The 17,227-nt window shown below is 39.0% G+C and overlaps 1 protein-coding gene and 1 long non-coding RNA gene across 20 annotated transcripts in view; one reads left to right on the top strand and one right to left on the bottom strand.

The window, feature by feature from the left end:
- Positions 1-17,227, bottom strand: part of Fer (fer (fms/fps related) protein kinase) — a 284,447-nt gene that overhangs the window by 162,429 nt on the left and 104,791 nt on the right. For 10 of the 19 annotated variants that reach the window (XR_003952087.1, XM_006523641.4, XM_006523640.4 and 7 more), the window contains 2 exons: positions 10,934-11,026; positions 2,405-2,611 (listed from right to left, as the gene is read on the bottom strand). Coding sequence is in view for 13 of the 19 variants with exons in the window: in XM_006523641.4 (XP_006523704.1) it covers positions 2,405-2,611; positions 10,934-11,026 (300 nt within the window). In the remaining 6 variants the exon portion in view is untranslated. Of the gene's footprint in view, positions 1-2,404; positions 2,612-10,933; positions 11,027-17,227 lie in introns of those variants that run through there. The other 9 variants (XM_030249496.1, XM_006523643.4, XM_011246293.3 and 6 more) reach the window with 4 other exon arrangements.
- Gm52300 lies at positions 14,218-16,366 on the top strand. The gene is made up of 3 exons (XR_003952344.1): positions 14,218-14,557; positions 15,149-15,374; positions 16,179-16,366. It is a non-coding gene; the product is annotated as a predicted gene, 52300 (long non-coding RNA).

Below are 17,227 nucleotides of genomic sequence, written 5' to 3'. Positions count from 1 at the left end.
TTTTGTTGAGCATAGCCTTTTGTAGAAGGATCTGATGATGTTTTGGATTTCTTCAGGATCTGTTGTTATGTCTCCCTTTTCATTTCTGATTTTGTTAATTAGGATTTTGTCCCTGTGCCCTCTAGTGAGTCTAGCTAAGGGTTTATCTATCTTGTTGATTTTCTCAAAGAACCAACTCCTCGTTTGGTTAATTCTTTGAATAGTTCTTCTTGTTTCCACTTGGTTGATTTCACCTCTGAGTTTGATTATTTCCTGCCTTCTACTCCTCTTGGGTGAATTTGCTTCCTTTTCTTCTAGACCTTTTAGGTGTGTTGTCAAGCTGCTAATGTGTGCTCTCTCTAGTTTCTTTTTGGAGGCACTCAGAGCTATGAGTTTTCCTCTTAGGAATGCTTTCATTGTGTCCCATAAGTTTGGGAATGTTGTGGCTTCATTTTCATTAAACTCCAAAAAGTCCTTAATTTCTTTCTTTATTCCTTCCTTGACCAAGGTATCATTGAGAAGAGTGTTGTTCAGTTTCCACGTGAATGTTGGCTTTCTATTATTTATTTTGTTATTGAAGATCAGCCTTAGTCCATGGTGATCTGATAGGATGCATGGGACAATTTCAATATTTTTGTATATGTTGAGGCTTGTTTTGTGACCAATTATGTGGTCAATTTTAGAGAAGGTACCATGAGGTGCTGAGAAGAAGGTATATCCTTTTGTTTTAGGATAAAATGTTCTGTAGATATCTGTTAAGTCCATTTGTTTCATCACTTCTGTTAGTTTCACTGTGTCCCTGTTTAGTTTCTTTTTCCATGATCTGTCCATTGGTGAAAGTGGTGTGTTGAAGTCTCCCACTATTATTGTGTGATTTGCAATGTGTGCTTTGAGCTTTACTAAAGTTTCTTTAATGAATGTGGCTGCCCTTGTATTTGGAGCATAGATATTCAGAATTGAGAGTTTCTCTTGGAGGATTTTACCTTTGATGAGTATGAAGTGCCCCTCCTTGTCTTTTTTGATGACTTTGGGTTGGAAGTCAATCTTATCAGATATTAGGATGGCTACTCCAGCTTGTTTCTTCATACCATTTGCTTGGAAAATTGTTTTCCAGCCTTTCATTCTGAGGTAGTGTCTATCTTTTTCTCTGAGATGAGTTTCCTGTAAGCAGCAAAATGTTGGGTCTTGTTTGTGTAGCCAGTTTGTTAGTCTATGTCTTTTTATTGGGGAGTTGAGACCATTGATATTAAGAGATATTAAGGAAAAGTAATTGTTGCTTCCTGTTATTTTTGTTGTTAAAGTTGGCATTCTGTTCATGTGGCTGTCTTCTTTTAGTTTTGTTGAGGGATTATCTTCTTGTTTTTTTCTAGGGCGTGGTTCTCGTCCTTGTATTGTATACAAGTTTCTAAGTCACTAAAAGCCTATAAGTTTTTCTAATGGTTGTGGCTTAATCTTTACTTAAGGTAACTAGTATTACCCTGTGCGTTGACATAAACTAAAACTGTGGACAGATATTTTTCAGATGTGAGCAATTTCAAATATTGGACTGAAAAATTACAAATGCAAGCAACATTCTTCCATTCGCCAAAACATTGCCACTATAAATTTCTCAGTTAGTAAAGGCAAAAATGTCAAAATTACTATTCATCTATTTAGAGCTCAACAATGACTGTCTACCAGGGAGCGACGTGGCAATGCTTGGGGCCTAAGGGAAGGCTCAGTGGGTGATGCATTTGCTTCAAAAGTCTGCAACCTGAATTTGACTCCCCCGAACCCAAGCATTAGTAAGAAATAAATGACTTTAGTGAGCTGTCATGTGACCTCCACGGATGTGCAAAGCAGTATGCCCCCTCTCCACACATCACAAACACACGTAATGATCATAAATAAGTCATTAGTTTAACAATTTAAAACGTGAATATACTGTTTATACTTATCATTTTCTATTTACTGCTTAATAAAGTCAACAGATATTACAGAAAAATAGAAAAAAACCAGTAATAGCAAATCATAAAATAAATTCACCACTCTTGAATTGAAGACGTTCCTTAATAACATTCAACAAAATAGATCATAGTTTGAAATTAGTTAAAGTGGTACTTATTTCATAATCTTAAGTCTTACTACCGGAAGAAAAATATATGGTATTTGCATTACTTTTGTTTTTTAACTTAAAATACTTTAGTACTCCAATTCAACATTTTAGGTATTTCCATTTAAATTTATTGTCTTTTAAATATGATATTTTCTCATTAAGATCAATATTTCAGTCCGTTTTAGAGAGTTATATTTATGGAGTTAGCAGGAAGTTAATGTTAAACTTATGGCATGGAAAGCAGGTCTCATAAGCCATCCACCAGCATAATTCAAGTCTACCACACTGGACTACATCAATGTATACAAAGGAACTAGACTGGACACGTACATCGACAAATTGTATGATAAAGTGCCTCCTTTGTCCGTCAGAATATACAGAAAGGACATATTCACCAGGTTTCCCATGGCTCTCCCGCACCAGGAAGTCTCCTTGCTGCTTCAGCAGTTCCTGTGCCTCTATCCTGGGGATGGCACCATGGTACCAGTCATGCTCCGCCAGGGGCCTCTCACCCACAGAGATCACATCACACACCTGCTAAACAACAGGGAAAAAAAAAGTTAGGGAAAAAAGCTTATTTTTTCCTAGTAAAATTCTTTGCAAGTATCCATACATATGTTCTGCCTTCATTGGCCAATTAAAAATTAAATTAAATCTGACATTTTCATCATTATTAAAAAAAAAAATACCTCCTGGAGTACCAGGGCTGAAGTTTAGTACAAGTAAATATCTTCTGATACTTTCTATCATGGACAGGGACATTAGCATTTCAGGTCAACAGTACTAATCTTATTCCCCTTACATAAAATAGATTTATTTAATAATATTGACCAATCAGAAAAATTATGAAAGAGTGCTTCAGAGAAATTTATAACAAACACAGAAATGTGTTTTTCATTGAATTGATTAACTCTGGAAGCACAGACTGTGCGCTGTGCGTAATGGCAGGTAGGAAGGGGTTCTGTGCTGTGCATAATGGCAGCTAGAAAGGGGTCTCTGGCTCAGCCACCTCGCTAACTCACACCCACTCCTCTACCTTACCTCTTGCCACCACATGGCCAGTCTTTGTTTTGTAAGGCAATGGCATTAAAGCCCTGGGAGAAACAGTGTCAAATAAAATCAGCAGTATGCCAACATAACACATGCAGGGACAACTATAAGCCATGAACACAAAGAAAAGCAAGTCATCTATGACCTTAGGGGGACAGATGCTCACACCAAACAGCAGAAATAAGTACATGGCCTTCAAATCCCTGAAACTAAAGGAAGGTGAAGTCATAAATGCTATGACCACAAGTAAGTAAGTTTTCTTATGTTCTACCCATCCACAGGAACTAAATAAACTAAATTGCAGTATTTACACAAATTATTATGGTTCTCAGAGTACAGCATTGATGATCTTCATGAAAATAAATTACAAGTTGGAAACAAACAGGATTAATAATAAAGCTATAGTTTGGATCTAAAATGCCCTCCAAAAGCCCTGTGTTGAAGACTCTGTCCTCAGACCATGGTGGGTGAAGTCAAAGTAAAGAAGTTAGATCATCTAGTGGCTTATTCTTGGAAGGACTCCCAACTCCTTCACAGATGTTAAGAGCCAAGTGTGTACTTCCACCAATGACTCAAAATAATCGGTTCTTCCTCAGAAGCCATATCTCTCAGCACTCTGCCATACTGCAGGAAAGCTGACCAAACATGCACATGTGACGATTTATGGGCTGATAATGAATCTTATGATATCTAGGTAGTAAGTGATAGCTAGTTTTAAAGATAGCCTTCACTCATCTGTATCACTGAGGAGGTTTAAAATATTTTAATACACGTCTAACATACCATTATCAAAAATTCATCTTACTGGTGATAAAAAGAAAATGTCCCAAATAGGCTTCAAGTATATCACACATTTTTGTGGTTGTTCTTCCATTTATGACACTGCATTTTTTAAATATGGACCTGATGTGGCAATTTTTTATTAGTAGGCTATTTTTATTTTTAGTGCTAACAATAATGAAAACAGTGAAGCACAATAAGCCAACCACCATTAAGCAAGAAAACAGATACTACATTTGAAAGGGGATGTGAAGCCTGCCCAAAGCTGGTAATTTTTAAAGAAGGTAATCAAAAAAGTTGAGTATTTCTTTCCCACATTCATCACAATATATCTAAATATAGTAGTCTACGTTTTTTGCTGTAGTAGAAAGCTATTTCTAAGCCTCTCCAACAACAAAGTACCCAAAGACGAAGAGTTTAAAAAACATCCTTTCCAAAGGGTCTTCCTGACAGGATGCCAGTCTGTTCTCCTGCCCGCTTAGCTGTCGACCCATCACAATGCCCTCTCATTAGGGCTGGAAGAGCACAGAGGGGTCAGGAAGTCTGAACGGGGTTTCAAACATGAGGTTCAACTAATACCAAAGGTGTTAGAGATTGACCTGAAGATAAACTATGTTTGGGAGGAAATCATCTTAAGAAAATATCTGTAGGGTTTGTACTTTGCCTTTTGTGTTTAAGAAAATAAATATATTTCATTGATAAAATGAGCCCCGATATCAATGACAGCATGTTTTCACCAGTTCAGTTAAGATTGTGAGGAGACCGTTGCAATCATCAGCATACAGCCATGCTTAAGTATAGAATACAGAAGTGTAGCATGATATGTTCCTTATTTTAAATATTTGAAGAAATACATGAAAAAACAGATTTGGTCTCATATCATATAAATTGTACAAAATCAACCTCAATAAGCCCTTCATAAAAATTATGTATAAGTATTTCAAAATTTGCCACCCAGAGAATAAGTTTGATGTTCCTTAACATGACTGTGTAGAAGAGATTAGCACATGGCTATGATAACACAAAACATTTATAGTTCCTTGTTACTTGTTTTAACACTTTACAACCTGAAAAAGTGTAATTAAAACCTTAATGATAAAAGACAAATTGTATTTAAAATGTACAATATTTACTTTTAACTTCTCTTGTTAGGGGAACCACAGGTTACTTTTCTAGATACAAAGATGAACACAGAAAACTGCATGAGAATGATAACACCCTCCACCCTTCCACTCCCATTCCCCCACAATTCTGATACTGTAATTGATAACATCCCTACCCCCAGCCCCGCTGATGGTGGACGGCTCATATTATGATTCTAATACTGTAACTGATATATCCCTTATACACAGCTGTAATGTAGTTTTCAAGAAAAATATGTAAGCAAAACATATTTGCATTATGATTTGACATAAATAGAAATGTGTGTGTGTGTGTGTGTGTGTGTGTGTGTGTGTGTGTGACCAAATTCTAATTCAAAGATTCCTAAAATTAAAACAATACCTATGTCAGTCAATACAGTGCAGAAAAAAATGACTTTTAAAGAGACAGGGCTGACTAATTTAAAAAGTTTGATCTTTATTTGAATTAAACAATAATTTGCATCAAGACGTATATGAACCTGATTTAAACAATGTTTTTCAGAGTGCTATAATGAAAGGGACATTATATAGTCCACAACCACTGATACCAGTCCACAGGGAGCTGTAACATGGAACTAGGATGTTGCTCAGCCAGGCACTGCAACAATTCTATATAAAATGAGTCTTGGAGAAAGGGCAATACTCTTGACATGGCTGGAACAGGTCTTGGTAACTTTAATATGGTTTGAAAGCTTTCCAACTCAAATGAATATTATGATTGCCAGGATGCTTTCAATAGGTACAGCTAGTGCTGCCCAGTGCCTCTGTCACTGGCTTCAGAAACAGGGTTTGGAAAACCTCTCAATGCAGAATGACAGCCTTGAGAAGATGGAAAGACCCTGGATGTGGAGCTGGTCCCAGGCTCTGGGATACTAATGATGTGACACATGGCTGCCTTCACATGCTGAAAGAGCACTTGCTTAGAGCTGATACAGTGTTAAAACATAACTGTAAGCTCAGTACATCTGATGTACCAGACACAGATGAAGTTAAAGTCTAGTTTGCCTATCAGCTAATTATCTCATGTCCTTCCTTCCATCAAGATCTAAATGTCACACTGGCCCCTCTTTAAAGGGTCCACAATTTTACTCTTAGTTAAAAACACACAGACTAATGGGTATGCCAGTTAAGACGCAATTACAATTCATTTCATTTCTTATATATACTTGCTTTATTTTATTGAATATTAAGCATTAAAGCTCCATTTTTAAATAAAGAAACAGTGATTCCTTGCTGCTGATTTCTAAGTATTTTAAGCAAGTATGCTTCTAGATGGAGAAGACTGAATTTACACCTGCACATCAAGGTGCATACATGAGTCAACTGTGAGTGTGAGTAGCACACGGAATGTGCATCGCAGCTTTTCACACTGGCATCAAAATCACAAGACAAATGGTGCTCACCATCAGAATCAGAAGCTGTGGAAGAAAGGAAAACTTACAGCTAAGGAAAAACATTTGTACACTATGTGTATGATAAGAGACTTGCTTCCCCTAAAACACATTTAAAGTCTCACACAACTCAACAGCTAAGAAAACCAAGCTTTATGGCTGAGGGTACACTCACTGATAGAGTGCTTAGCATGAAAACCTGGGTTCAATCAGCAGATTCTCAAAGAGAGAGAGAAAGCACACAGAAAAATTATAAGGCTGCAAGCATTATAAGTAGAATCATCTCTAAAGAATACATAGGTTAGCTCTCTTTCCCTCTTCTCTTTCTGTCGCCACCTTCCTTGCCCCTCTCTCCCAATAAACCTCTTACATGTGGCAGGGTTGGGGGGGGGGAGAATACGTAGGTTGGCAAACTCCATGTATGAGTAGCTGCAATGGGCAGACGAGCTTCCTGGAGACTGCCCACTCTACTGAACAATTTTTATGCAGCTCAATATGAAGATGAACTTTCATAAAATAAAATTTTTTGAAAAAATAAAATATTGTTTAGATAAATGAATGATTTTATAGAATTCCTCCTATGGTTTGAATAGTTTTAGGAAGTTAGGGTAATTGATAGCAAGTTTAAGGAGATGGCTTAAGTTGTTTTGCCAGAAAGATATAATAAATTTAGAATTAAAGAGTGGAATGTGCCCCCTCCTTGTAGACTAGTGAGGACTGCATAGGTTAGGCAGGGAGTCTAGTGAGCTTGCATGTGTTACCAGCATGGGATTTTACTTGGAAGAGAAGAATTGGCATGGAAAAAGTTAACGATCAAAGAAAACATTCATTCCAGGTTGGGTCTGAGTTCCTGGATCTTGCGATCTAGGGGTGTGGCCATTGGTTTTGATGTGCACTATGAAAAGACAAGGTTAGGAATAAAGAGCAATAATTCTGAGTATAATAATAGGGGATAGATGCTTAGCTACTTTAGCTGAACAAGACTTCAAAAGGAAGATGTAAGATAGATTATGATCTGTTTCTTGGCAAATGCAAATTGTCGTCAGCTAAGTATAGGGAAAATGTGGTACTATACAGTGGCCTGCTTAGTCAGTGACAAAAGAATTATGGCTTTGGGGTTACAATGGACTCATGGAGAGAAAGATAGATGAAAAATGCTTAGTTAGGTATGATTTCAAAAGACATACATAATCAATAATCCTGCTGTAATTTCCTTTTGTATAATGGTTTTAATCTGTTTTTGAAGAATATGTTTTGTGGTGATTATTTTTAGAGAACATCTTTCTTGTGGGTATGAGGTAATTTTTTTCTTACATAGAGAACTCTGTCTTAGATGATATCAAAAAGCTCTAAGAAAAAATAAAGTTGTCGGAGGCTGCTTGTTGAAGCTTTGCTCTATCCACCAAATGTGTGTGTATGCATGTATGTATGTATGTATGTGTGTGTATGCATGTATGTATGTATGTATGTATGTGTATGCATGTATGTATGTATGTATGTATATGTAAAGTGGCTGCAGCTTTCCAGTGAGGCTTCCCTCCATCCATCCACAAATTTTATGCATGCATGTGTATGTACATAAAATGTTTGGAGCCTTGTCACATCTACCCAACATATGAATGTGTGTGTATGTATGTATACATATATATACATATATGTGTGAAGTTATTGGAGTTGCTCACCAAAGCATGCATACACTAAAGCAGGCATACATCCACTAAGTGTGTGTGAAAGTATACCTGCTTTACATAGTCACTGACCCCATATTCCCCTCCTTGTATTACTGAACATACTGTCAGAGTTAGTCTTAAGCAGTATTTAGCCAATTAGCACATGAAGGACACTTAACATTATTACTCATTTAAAAAAATTCAAATAAAAATGACAATGACAAAGCATAATGACTCCATGCTTGAATAAAACAAAATAAAGTTCATGCTACATACAGAAAAACCTTGCCTCAAATAAAAGGAATATTTAAAGCAGATAAATAGACAGACAGACAGACAGAACGAACGAACATAAAAATCCAGGGGAGCAGCAAGCATTGACAATGATGTGAGAAAACAGTAGTGCTAAGACATATACTGTTGTTAGAGCGCTCAGACATATACTGTTGTTACAGCACTCAGACATATACTGTTGTTACAGCACTCAGACACATAGTGTTGTTATAGCGCTCAGACATATACTGTTGTTACAGCACTCAGACATATACTGTTGTTAGTGTGGTTAAACACATACTGTTGTTACAGCACTTAGACATATACCGATGTTAGAAATGTAAACATTGCTCTCAGTATAGAATGCAGCCCCCTTAAAAACTTAAATGTAAGACTACTGTATGACCCAGTAATTCTACTAATAGGTATATGAAAGAGAGAGAGAGAGACAGAGAGACAGAGAGACAGAGAGACAGAGAGAGCTAGTTTATATTCTGAAGAATGAAAAGCATTCACAGTAGCATACTTCATACAAGCTCAAAAGTTGAAAGTTTTATCATAAATGCTTATAATAATGTGATTTTTCACATGATGATAAGGCTAAAGTTTACAAGATAATGAATAGACATACGATATGAAAAATTTATGTAATGAAATAGCATTTAGCCTAGAAAAGAATTTAATATTGTCATATGGCAAAACATGAATAAACCTTTAAAGTATTCTAGTAAGAGGAGGAAGCGAAATATAAACACCTGTTGCCAGATGATCCTGTGCATGTGAAAGGTCAGGCAAGAGGCATGGCCACAGGATATGAAATATCAGGAGATGGGGCAAGTGGGAATTGAGGCTATCTTCTTAGGGGTGTGGAGGACTTCTGGGGGACTAAACCATCCCAGCATTCTGGGATAATTACTGTTGCATGTGGGACCAGGGATGGGGAGGGGGTGTAAATGGAGGCAGAGTCCATGACGATGCCTTCAGTTCAGACCCTGGAGAACAGCATCAAAGTGCAGGTCTGACTTTATTGGTTATTACATGAACTTATATATAGCTTTTTAATCAACTGGGGTATGTATATGTATTCAAGGGCAAATCAAGGTGCATCAGGTGTTGTTTAGCAGAATCTGGCTCGCCTGTTCAGGCCTGTAGGGGAGGGTCCAATCCCCGTGGAGATTTCTGTGAAGGCGCCACCAGCATGCCCTCCTGTCCTTTGTGTTGTCTCACCCGTAGGCCAGGAACTATGGAGATCATACACTGTGTACTGGATCAGGACTCTTGTAGGAGTCACAGGAGCCTGAGGTGCCTCACTCTATCCCACTTCCTCCTCCACCAGGTGTACATCCACATCCCCCACAGATGCATAACACAGCAAACACACTGAAGCCTCTGGTGAACATGTGAGAACATGAATTTTACGTCCTGTGAAGTTTATCACAAGGAAATAAGCCATGTACCAATGTGGCTGGCATATAAAGGGTTTTTCTGTATAAGGAAAGATATCATCTAACATAAGCAAAAAATGTAAACTATGATTAAGTCATCTCTAAATAGCTATTCATTTTTTGATTCCCAGGCTCATCACATGCAACAATCACATTCACATTAAAGCTCAAGCCCTCAGTCAGCGCGTGCTTGGAAAAGAGCAGGCAACACTCGGCAGGAGAGAGCAGCTCCACGTGGGCACAGGGGTGGGGTGGGGTGGGGTGAGGTGGGGGTAGGGGTGGGACTTCATCCTGGAGCACACAGACGTTACAAGAGATAATTCATATTCTACTCTGCCCCACCATGTCAAGCCTAACTGAAATGTTAATGATTAATCTAGCAAACAAATTACTTTTAAATCAACAGTCCTTTACAATGGAAATAGAAGCTAACACATTTAAGAACACAGATACAGTAATAGCTATTATAAAAGTATTATTTCCCTAACACTGTCAACACTATGCCTCTGGTAAGGTTCCAAAGTCACAGAAAGCCCATAATTGGATACACGCAACACAGGGAACCTGTAACTTGGGGTCTCCCTTTACCCATGCTCGCCACAACAATTTCAGTGCGGCATGGGCTCACATCACCTCACACCTTCAGCAGATGTTAGAATGGTAGATTATTTTGAAAAAGCCTTCACCCAGCCTTCATTACAGTATGCTTTGAAAACTATTCTACTTTATCAATACTTGATATAGTTAATATCTTCTGTGGCTAGTAAACTTTATGACAAAAGTATATATATATATATATAAAGTATATATATAAAATCATTCAATACTACCTACAGTTTCCACCATCCAACAGTGGCCTCAGAATATCTGTGGACAATAATGGAGGTCTACTGCAAAAAAAGCTATTTCTTTCCTCCCTATAAAAGGTATTTCTATCCTCCCTATAAAAACTTTGCCTGCGGTATACTATATTCACATGTAAACAGAGTCCTGTGCATACAAACAGTTGAATCCGACCCAAGTTTTCTGTTTGTGAGCATAAACATATACCCGGAAAAAGCAAGACAGTGGTCACTGCGAGACAGACAGTATACATAATCCCACTTACTGTTGAAGATCCGAGTACCGACTTTGGAGACTTAATTATCCCAGCAATTGAATGACGAATAGACTCAAATTTGGATAGCCTCTCCTTTCTTTCCTGGAAATAATAAAAGGCAGCCATCAGTAGCAGCAAATCATTGAGTGTTTACATTTTACTATCTGGGTATTTATTCATAGCTCAGTTTTCTAACTATGTCAAATATAAACTTCCTGACCTAACCAACACATGTAAATTTAAAGCATTCTGCCCTTCTGCTCCCTCAATATATCTCTTTATTTGGAAAAAATAAGGAAAGTCATATAGATGAAGAAGAATCAAAGAAGAGCAATAAATTATTAAATAATAGGTACACAAAAAAAGAGGCAGAGTTCTAAGAAAGCAGAGTAGGTATGGATACGCTAAAGTAAACAAAAATAAAACACACTTGTGCGTTTTCCACAAGAAAGCATTAGAGGGAAAAGAAAAGGATCCTGTCAATCATGTGCCATGTCAATCACGCTGTAAGGACATGAATACTGTAAGCCGAGTTAAGTCTCCACAGGCCGCACCTGACAGGATCACAACAGCACAGGGAAAGAAGGCCGGGTAAAACATCAGTCAGTCAGCCTGCACATTTCTTTCCATGTATATTTCTGAATACCACACATCACAACAGAGAAAAACCTTCTGGGTTTTAAAACATCCAGGTCTACTTTCCCAGTACAGATGAATGGAGTGAGTCCAGGCAACAAGACTCAGAAGGAGATAAGGGCCGACTAGTGGGGAGTCCAGCACTCATGGCTGTGTGTAGGACGGTGCAGAGCACATGTACTGGAGAACACTTCAGCGGCAGGGTTTCCACTCCCCAAAGAAACCTGCACTTTCTCCCCTTCCTTTCTGGAATGTCTGTCTGCTCTGAGCAGCTGGAGAGGTCACCTTGTTGCTGCAGCCACTGACAGAAACATGCAATGAAAATGATAATGTCACCTGTACAGCAATGACAGTGTCACAAAAAAAAAAGCAGCAGGCACTTCTGTGCCTGAATGCTTTTCCTCTGGGCAGTGTTCTTCATGAGCACACTACAGTGCTCTTCCAGAGTGTGAGTACTAAAAACATGCAACCAAACATGACACAGAGAAAGCAGAACCCAAAACTGTAATTTTTTTCTTCAATTAAGCTTAAAAAAATTGCAGAGGAAAAGTTTCAGTATAAAAACATTTTCTGTACATGAAATGATGCTGTGTATTCCATGTATTTGTATGTATTTGTATGTGCTCATGAATGCACAACTTGCCCTATTTATGCTTTTGACATCCCATCCAAGAAGAGGAAGCCTTTCATGAAAACTCTTCAACATTCCCTCAAAGGGGTTAATATTAGGATGACACCACAGGTCAGAATCATCTAACAAGTAAATCAGCTGTGAGATCAAAATGACTTCAAAACCCAGTTTCCTGACATTAAGTCACAAAGTACAAGGATACAATCTGGAAAAGCAGGCTTTCTAAAGCTAAAGGCACTATTTAGATAGGCTGATCTAAAACTATATTCCCAATCAAGGTAATACCACCTTACAGTTTATAGACTAGCGATCAAAATGTAAATGGGATTTACACACTATTCTAGCCAGCGTCTGCTCACTCGGTGCCCAGATTTCCAGGGGTAAAACATCAAATTCATTTTCCAAGGTCCTGTCTATGTAATACTTAATACCATCTTTAAATTACAGTTTATCAATAACATACCAGACTGTGATGAATTTACTGACAGGCTGGTTTTTATAGGCAAGGATTAAATGGCTATTTAAAAGAATCACTTAAATTTTTTTCCAAATGCACTGTGATGTGTGCATGTGCTTGTGCTTGTGTGTGTGTGTGTGTGTGTGTGTGTGTGTGTGTGTGTGTGTGTGTGTATGTGTATGTGGCTGCTGGTGTGAGGGGCTGGAGCGCTCACTTGCCCACCTCATGTGAGGGCAAGATGGAGAGCTTGCTCCAAAGAAGACAGGAAAGTAGATCACCTGGCAGTGACAGCTCCTCCCAGTGGAGGAAAGCAGAGGGAGGCAGTATTATGAAAACACATCTCATGTTAGGAAGATTCTGAAAAACAATCTTGACAGCCAGTTTCACATGCAGAATTAATTTCACATTTCATTTAAGAATAGTTTTCATAGTGTGAAATTAAGTAAGTAAATGAAATCAGATCTTGATCTGTCCTTTCTGGGTCATAGTCTGTCTGTCTCTGTCTCTCTCTCTCTCTTACACACACACACACACACACAAACACACACACACACACACACACACACACACACATATATATTCACTGTTAACTTTATATCAAAGATTTAATTTTTAAAAGAAGCCATTTAAGAGGCTACCTTTTAAATTAATCACCATAGATACAATGCCACTGACTGCATCTATATAACTGTATACACATACAACTGTACACACACACATAACTAGACTGTTTCATATTAACCATGAATACACCTGTGGTCACCCATTATTGATATATTTAACCTCTATAGAAAACAATACCTAAATTGCCTAAAGCGTAGTCATAACCTTCTAGTCTGACTCAAGGTCTGCAGCAGGAAGGAATGTCAGTGTCTGCTGAAGCAGGAACACAGACAGAAAGGGAAAGCAGTGAGCTTTTGTGAAATCAGAGCCCACACTAAATGGCTGTCTTGATGCTGCAGCAAGTGATTACACCAAAACCACACAATAGCTCTCCAAGCAACGCCCTGGAGGAAAAGCTATGGTAGGGAAGATAAGGCTCTCCCACTGAAAGGACAAAGACTGTCCAGACGTCTGCAGCTGACAACATTCTCCTCAGTCTCGACCAGAAAAGTACCTGCTACCAAGACCCCTCTCCCTGTCACTGTGATGCATCGGTTCTGATTACAGCTTAGCTCTCAGTGTCCAGAGCACTGTTATTTTAAACAAGGTCTCTTTAAAAAGTCACACGTTTTTTAAAAATGTATTTGTGCCTTAATTTAGTTTGGGGGATATGAAGATACTTGACTTAGCAAACGAGCTGTGTTTCTTTAAATAAAGATCCTTAATATGCAAGCAGCAGAGGCCAGCATAGCACTTTTAACTTGGTGGCACAAACATTGGCAGACATAGTCACTGCCACAAAGGCCAGTCCAATTCTCTCCCCAGAAGCCCTCAGCATGGGACACAAGGAGAAGAAAAGTCTAGTCTCAAAGTAGCTATGGGGACACATTTTTGTTCATAATGAAACATTAAAATAATAATCTAATATTATTTCCTACAGATTTCTGCAAACAAGTCCAATCTCATCATAGTCTTTGAAGAGGCACTCCTCAGTGGGGGAACAGTCAAACCCGAACATTCAAAGATTCAAGAGAAAGATGAAGTCGGCGGTTCTAGAACGGCAAGCTGAAGGTCATTCCTGGGGGCTCCTTGGTAAAGCAGCCATGACATCTGCAGGATGCTGCAGAGGAGCCACGACAGGAACAGTATACCACAGAGAGGATTGCCTCGGAATGCTCGGCATGAGAACTCCAGAAGTACAGGAAATACTGGCGATATCAGAACATCCTTGCAAGAGGAACGAACTTATACATAAACAAATAACTCAGCCTTCTGCAGAGGAGGGTTTTCCTCGGAAGAATGAAAAGTGTGTGGGTTTTTGTTGTTGTTGTTGTTGTTGTTGTTGTTGTTGTTGTTGTTGTTGTTTCAGACAGGGTTTAGAACTGAAGTATTAAAGAGTTTTGGGATGGTTTGTTCTCACTGAAGACACTGAAGTACTCAGGGCCTAGCCACCAAGTTAAGAGTGCTATGCTGGCCTCTGCTGCTTGCATATTAAGGATCTTTATTTAAAGAAACACAGCTCACTTGCTAAGTGAAGTCTTCATATCCCCCAAACTAAATTAAGCCAAAAAAAAAAAGTGTGACATTTTTAAAAAGACCTTGTTTAAAATAACAATGCTCTGCACACTGAGAGCTAAGTTGTAAAATGTCATAAATCATCTTTCTAACTTTCTTAATTCTATGTCACTTGTTTGTCCCTGGTTAAACAAGGCTGCAAGAAGCTCCCTTCCTCCTTAACATCAGATACAGCTCAAGCTCTGGAGTGCTTCCTCCAAATATGGTAGTCCAAATCGCTGATGATGATGATGACGATTATATTTAGAACAAATGTGGACATATAGTATAGACAGAAGGTAGAAACAAAGATTGCAATATAGCTCTCTCTCTCTACATGCAGAGCCCAGAGTAACACGGCACTGGTGACCAGATGCGATAAGGACTTGCTCTTGCTCTGGTAAGCTACTTTCCCCATCACAGAATCACATAAGGATGCCACTACCAGAAACTCCGCCTGTGCTTGGCCCATTCACTCCTCCCTTCCCCAAGACACTGTGGAGAAAGGACCCAGAAGTATGAGATGCACTGCAGCCCCTTCCTGAGGAACAAGCCCCTGGGCCCATAACGTAAGTGTTGATGACTTTGCTAAGTGTGAGTTTGGGGCTTTTTAAATATAATTATTATGAATTAGCTTGTCTAGATAGAGTGTTACAGAGATTTTGTTTTTAGAACATCCGAGAGACATGCTAACACAGTAAATTCTTCTGCTTCCTAAAGGAACAACAAAACAGGGAGCAAAGAATCCTGAGGGCAGACTGTAGCCATCATACAGGAGCTCAGAGTCCAGTTCTGCTGGAACTTAGCTAGAAGCAGTTGTGAGCTACCAGGTGGATACAGGGAACACAACCCAGGTCTCTGCAAGAACAGTGCATGTTCGTAACTATCAGGCTAGCTCTCCAGCACCCTCATCCCTCATCTTCAAGTTTCTGAGAAACTATTTTCCAGTGGTAGGGAACTTTCCTACCATGCATGAGACTCTGGGATTAGTAACCACAAAACAAACAGACAGACAGACAAGCAAATAACTAGCAAATAATGAAAACTTAAAAACAAAACTGCTGAGAATTCAGGAAGGAGGGGCAGACGGAGTCTGTTAAGGCCTCAGAGACTCAAAAGCAGACTAGTTCTCCATCAACATTTTTTAAAAAAAGCCATCATTCCAGCGAATGAGGAGTCAGAGAAATGTGTGAAGTGTCAGGGTTTCTCAAAGTTAGAACAAAGAGAAAGGTTGCGGGATGAGGACTGGCGGTAGATCAGGAGAGAGCAATCCCTTCAGGTATCTGCATAGTCTTTATAATATAGCTGTAAGAATACAAACTTTCAACTGCTTCACATCCTCACCAACACTATTTCCTGTTTCTTGATGACAGGCGTAGGCTGGTGTGAATGGTTACTTGCTTCCTTTCTGAAGGAGAGGTTCACCAAATGTGAAACTCAATGGTAAGATGGGCTTTTAGAGCACACTGTCTTCTGACCTTCACTGTTTCCAGTAAAAAGTATATATAATGTTTTTCTTCCCTATTTTTAAATTGAATACAGTATGAGTAAATATACACTTATTCACATACATGCAGAGTAATGGAAGAGATGGAAAGAGGGTGAGAGGGACGGATGAAGGGAGGGAGGGAGAGAGGGAGGGAGGAAGAAAGGTGGGGAGGAGCTGCAGCTAGAAAACAAGGCTAGTGCTGCTCTGATGCCCTCTGGCCTCAGGGCCCCTCTCCCTTCTTCAACCTCAGCTACGTGGAATATATGATAATCACAGTCTGCATGTTTCCATGTTCTGCTTCAGTCGGCTTCATGCCTCTTTCAGCATGCCTTCCATCTCCCTTAGCTTCCCTTCTTTGTCTGCTCTATTATTAACAAGCCCATCTAATGAATCTCAGTTCCCATGTACTTTCTAGCAATGCTATTTTTATAGCAATACACTGCTGCTGAAATGCTCCATCTTTCTACACCCATTGTCCACCCTTTGTACTGGATCCTTTTAGTAAAAGCTATACTGAACACACCATCTGGTCATTTCGCTATCTGGGTCACCTCTTGTCTGTCTATGTTATAAATAATGAGTTACAAGCCTTTTGAGCGTGTCATATAATTTTGCATTATTGCCAGGAAACTTGCATAAAGGAACAGGAGTCTGAGTTCAATATTTACCTAGAGAAAAGCGCACATCTATTCACCATTCTTGCTGTCAAAATTGTCATGTTATAGCAACAGTTACTACCCAGGGCCTGGATCAGTTGAAGTTTTAGTTTGATCTGATGACCAGTCCCTTACTCATATCACTAAGGAGCCGTCTTTCAGACTCAAGTACCCAGCACGAGGGGTCACAGCCCCATGTACTTCAAGAGCCACAAACTCAAGTAGGTCCTTCCTACAATAAGTTGCCTTGGTTGTGATGCTTTATCACAGCAACAGA

This window comes from Mus musculus, chromosome 17 (assembly GCF_000001635.26).
Source record: "Mus musculus strain C57BL/6J chromosome 17, GRCm38.p6 C57BL/6J".
Lineage (NCBI taxonomy): Eukaryota > Metazoa > Chordata > Mammalia > Rodentia > Muridae > Mus > Mus musculus.
This window is presented reverse-complemented; position numbering and strand designations above follow the sequence as displayed.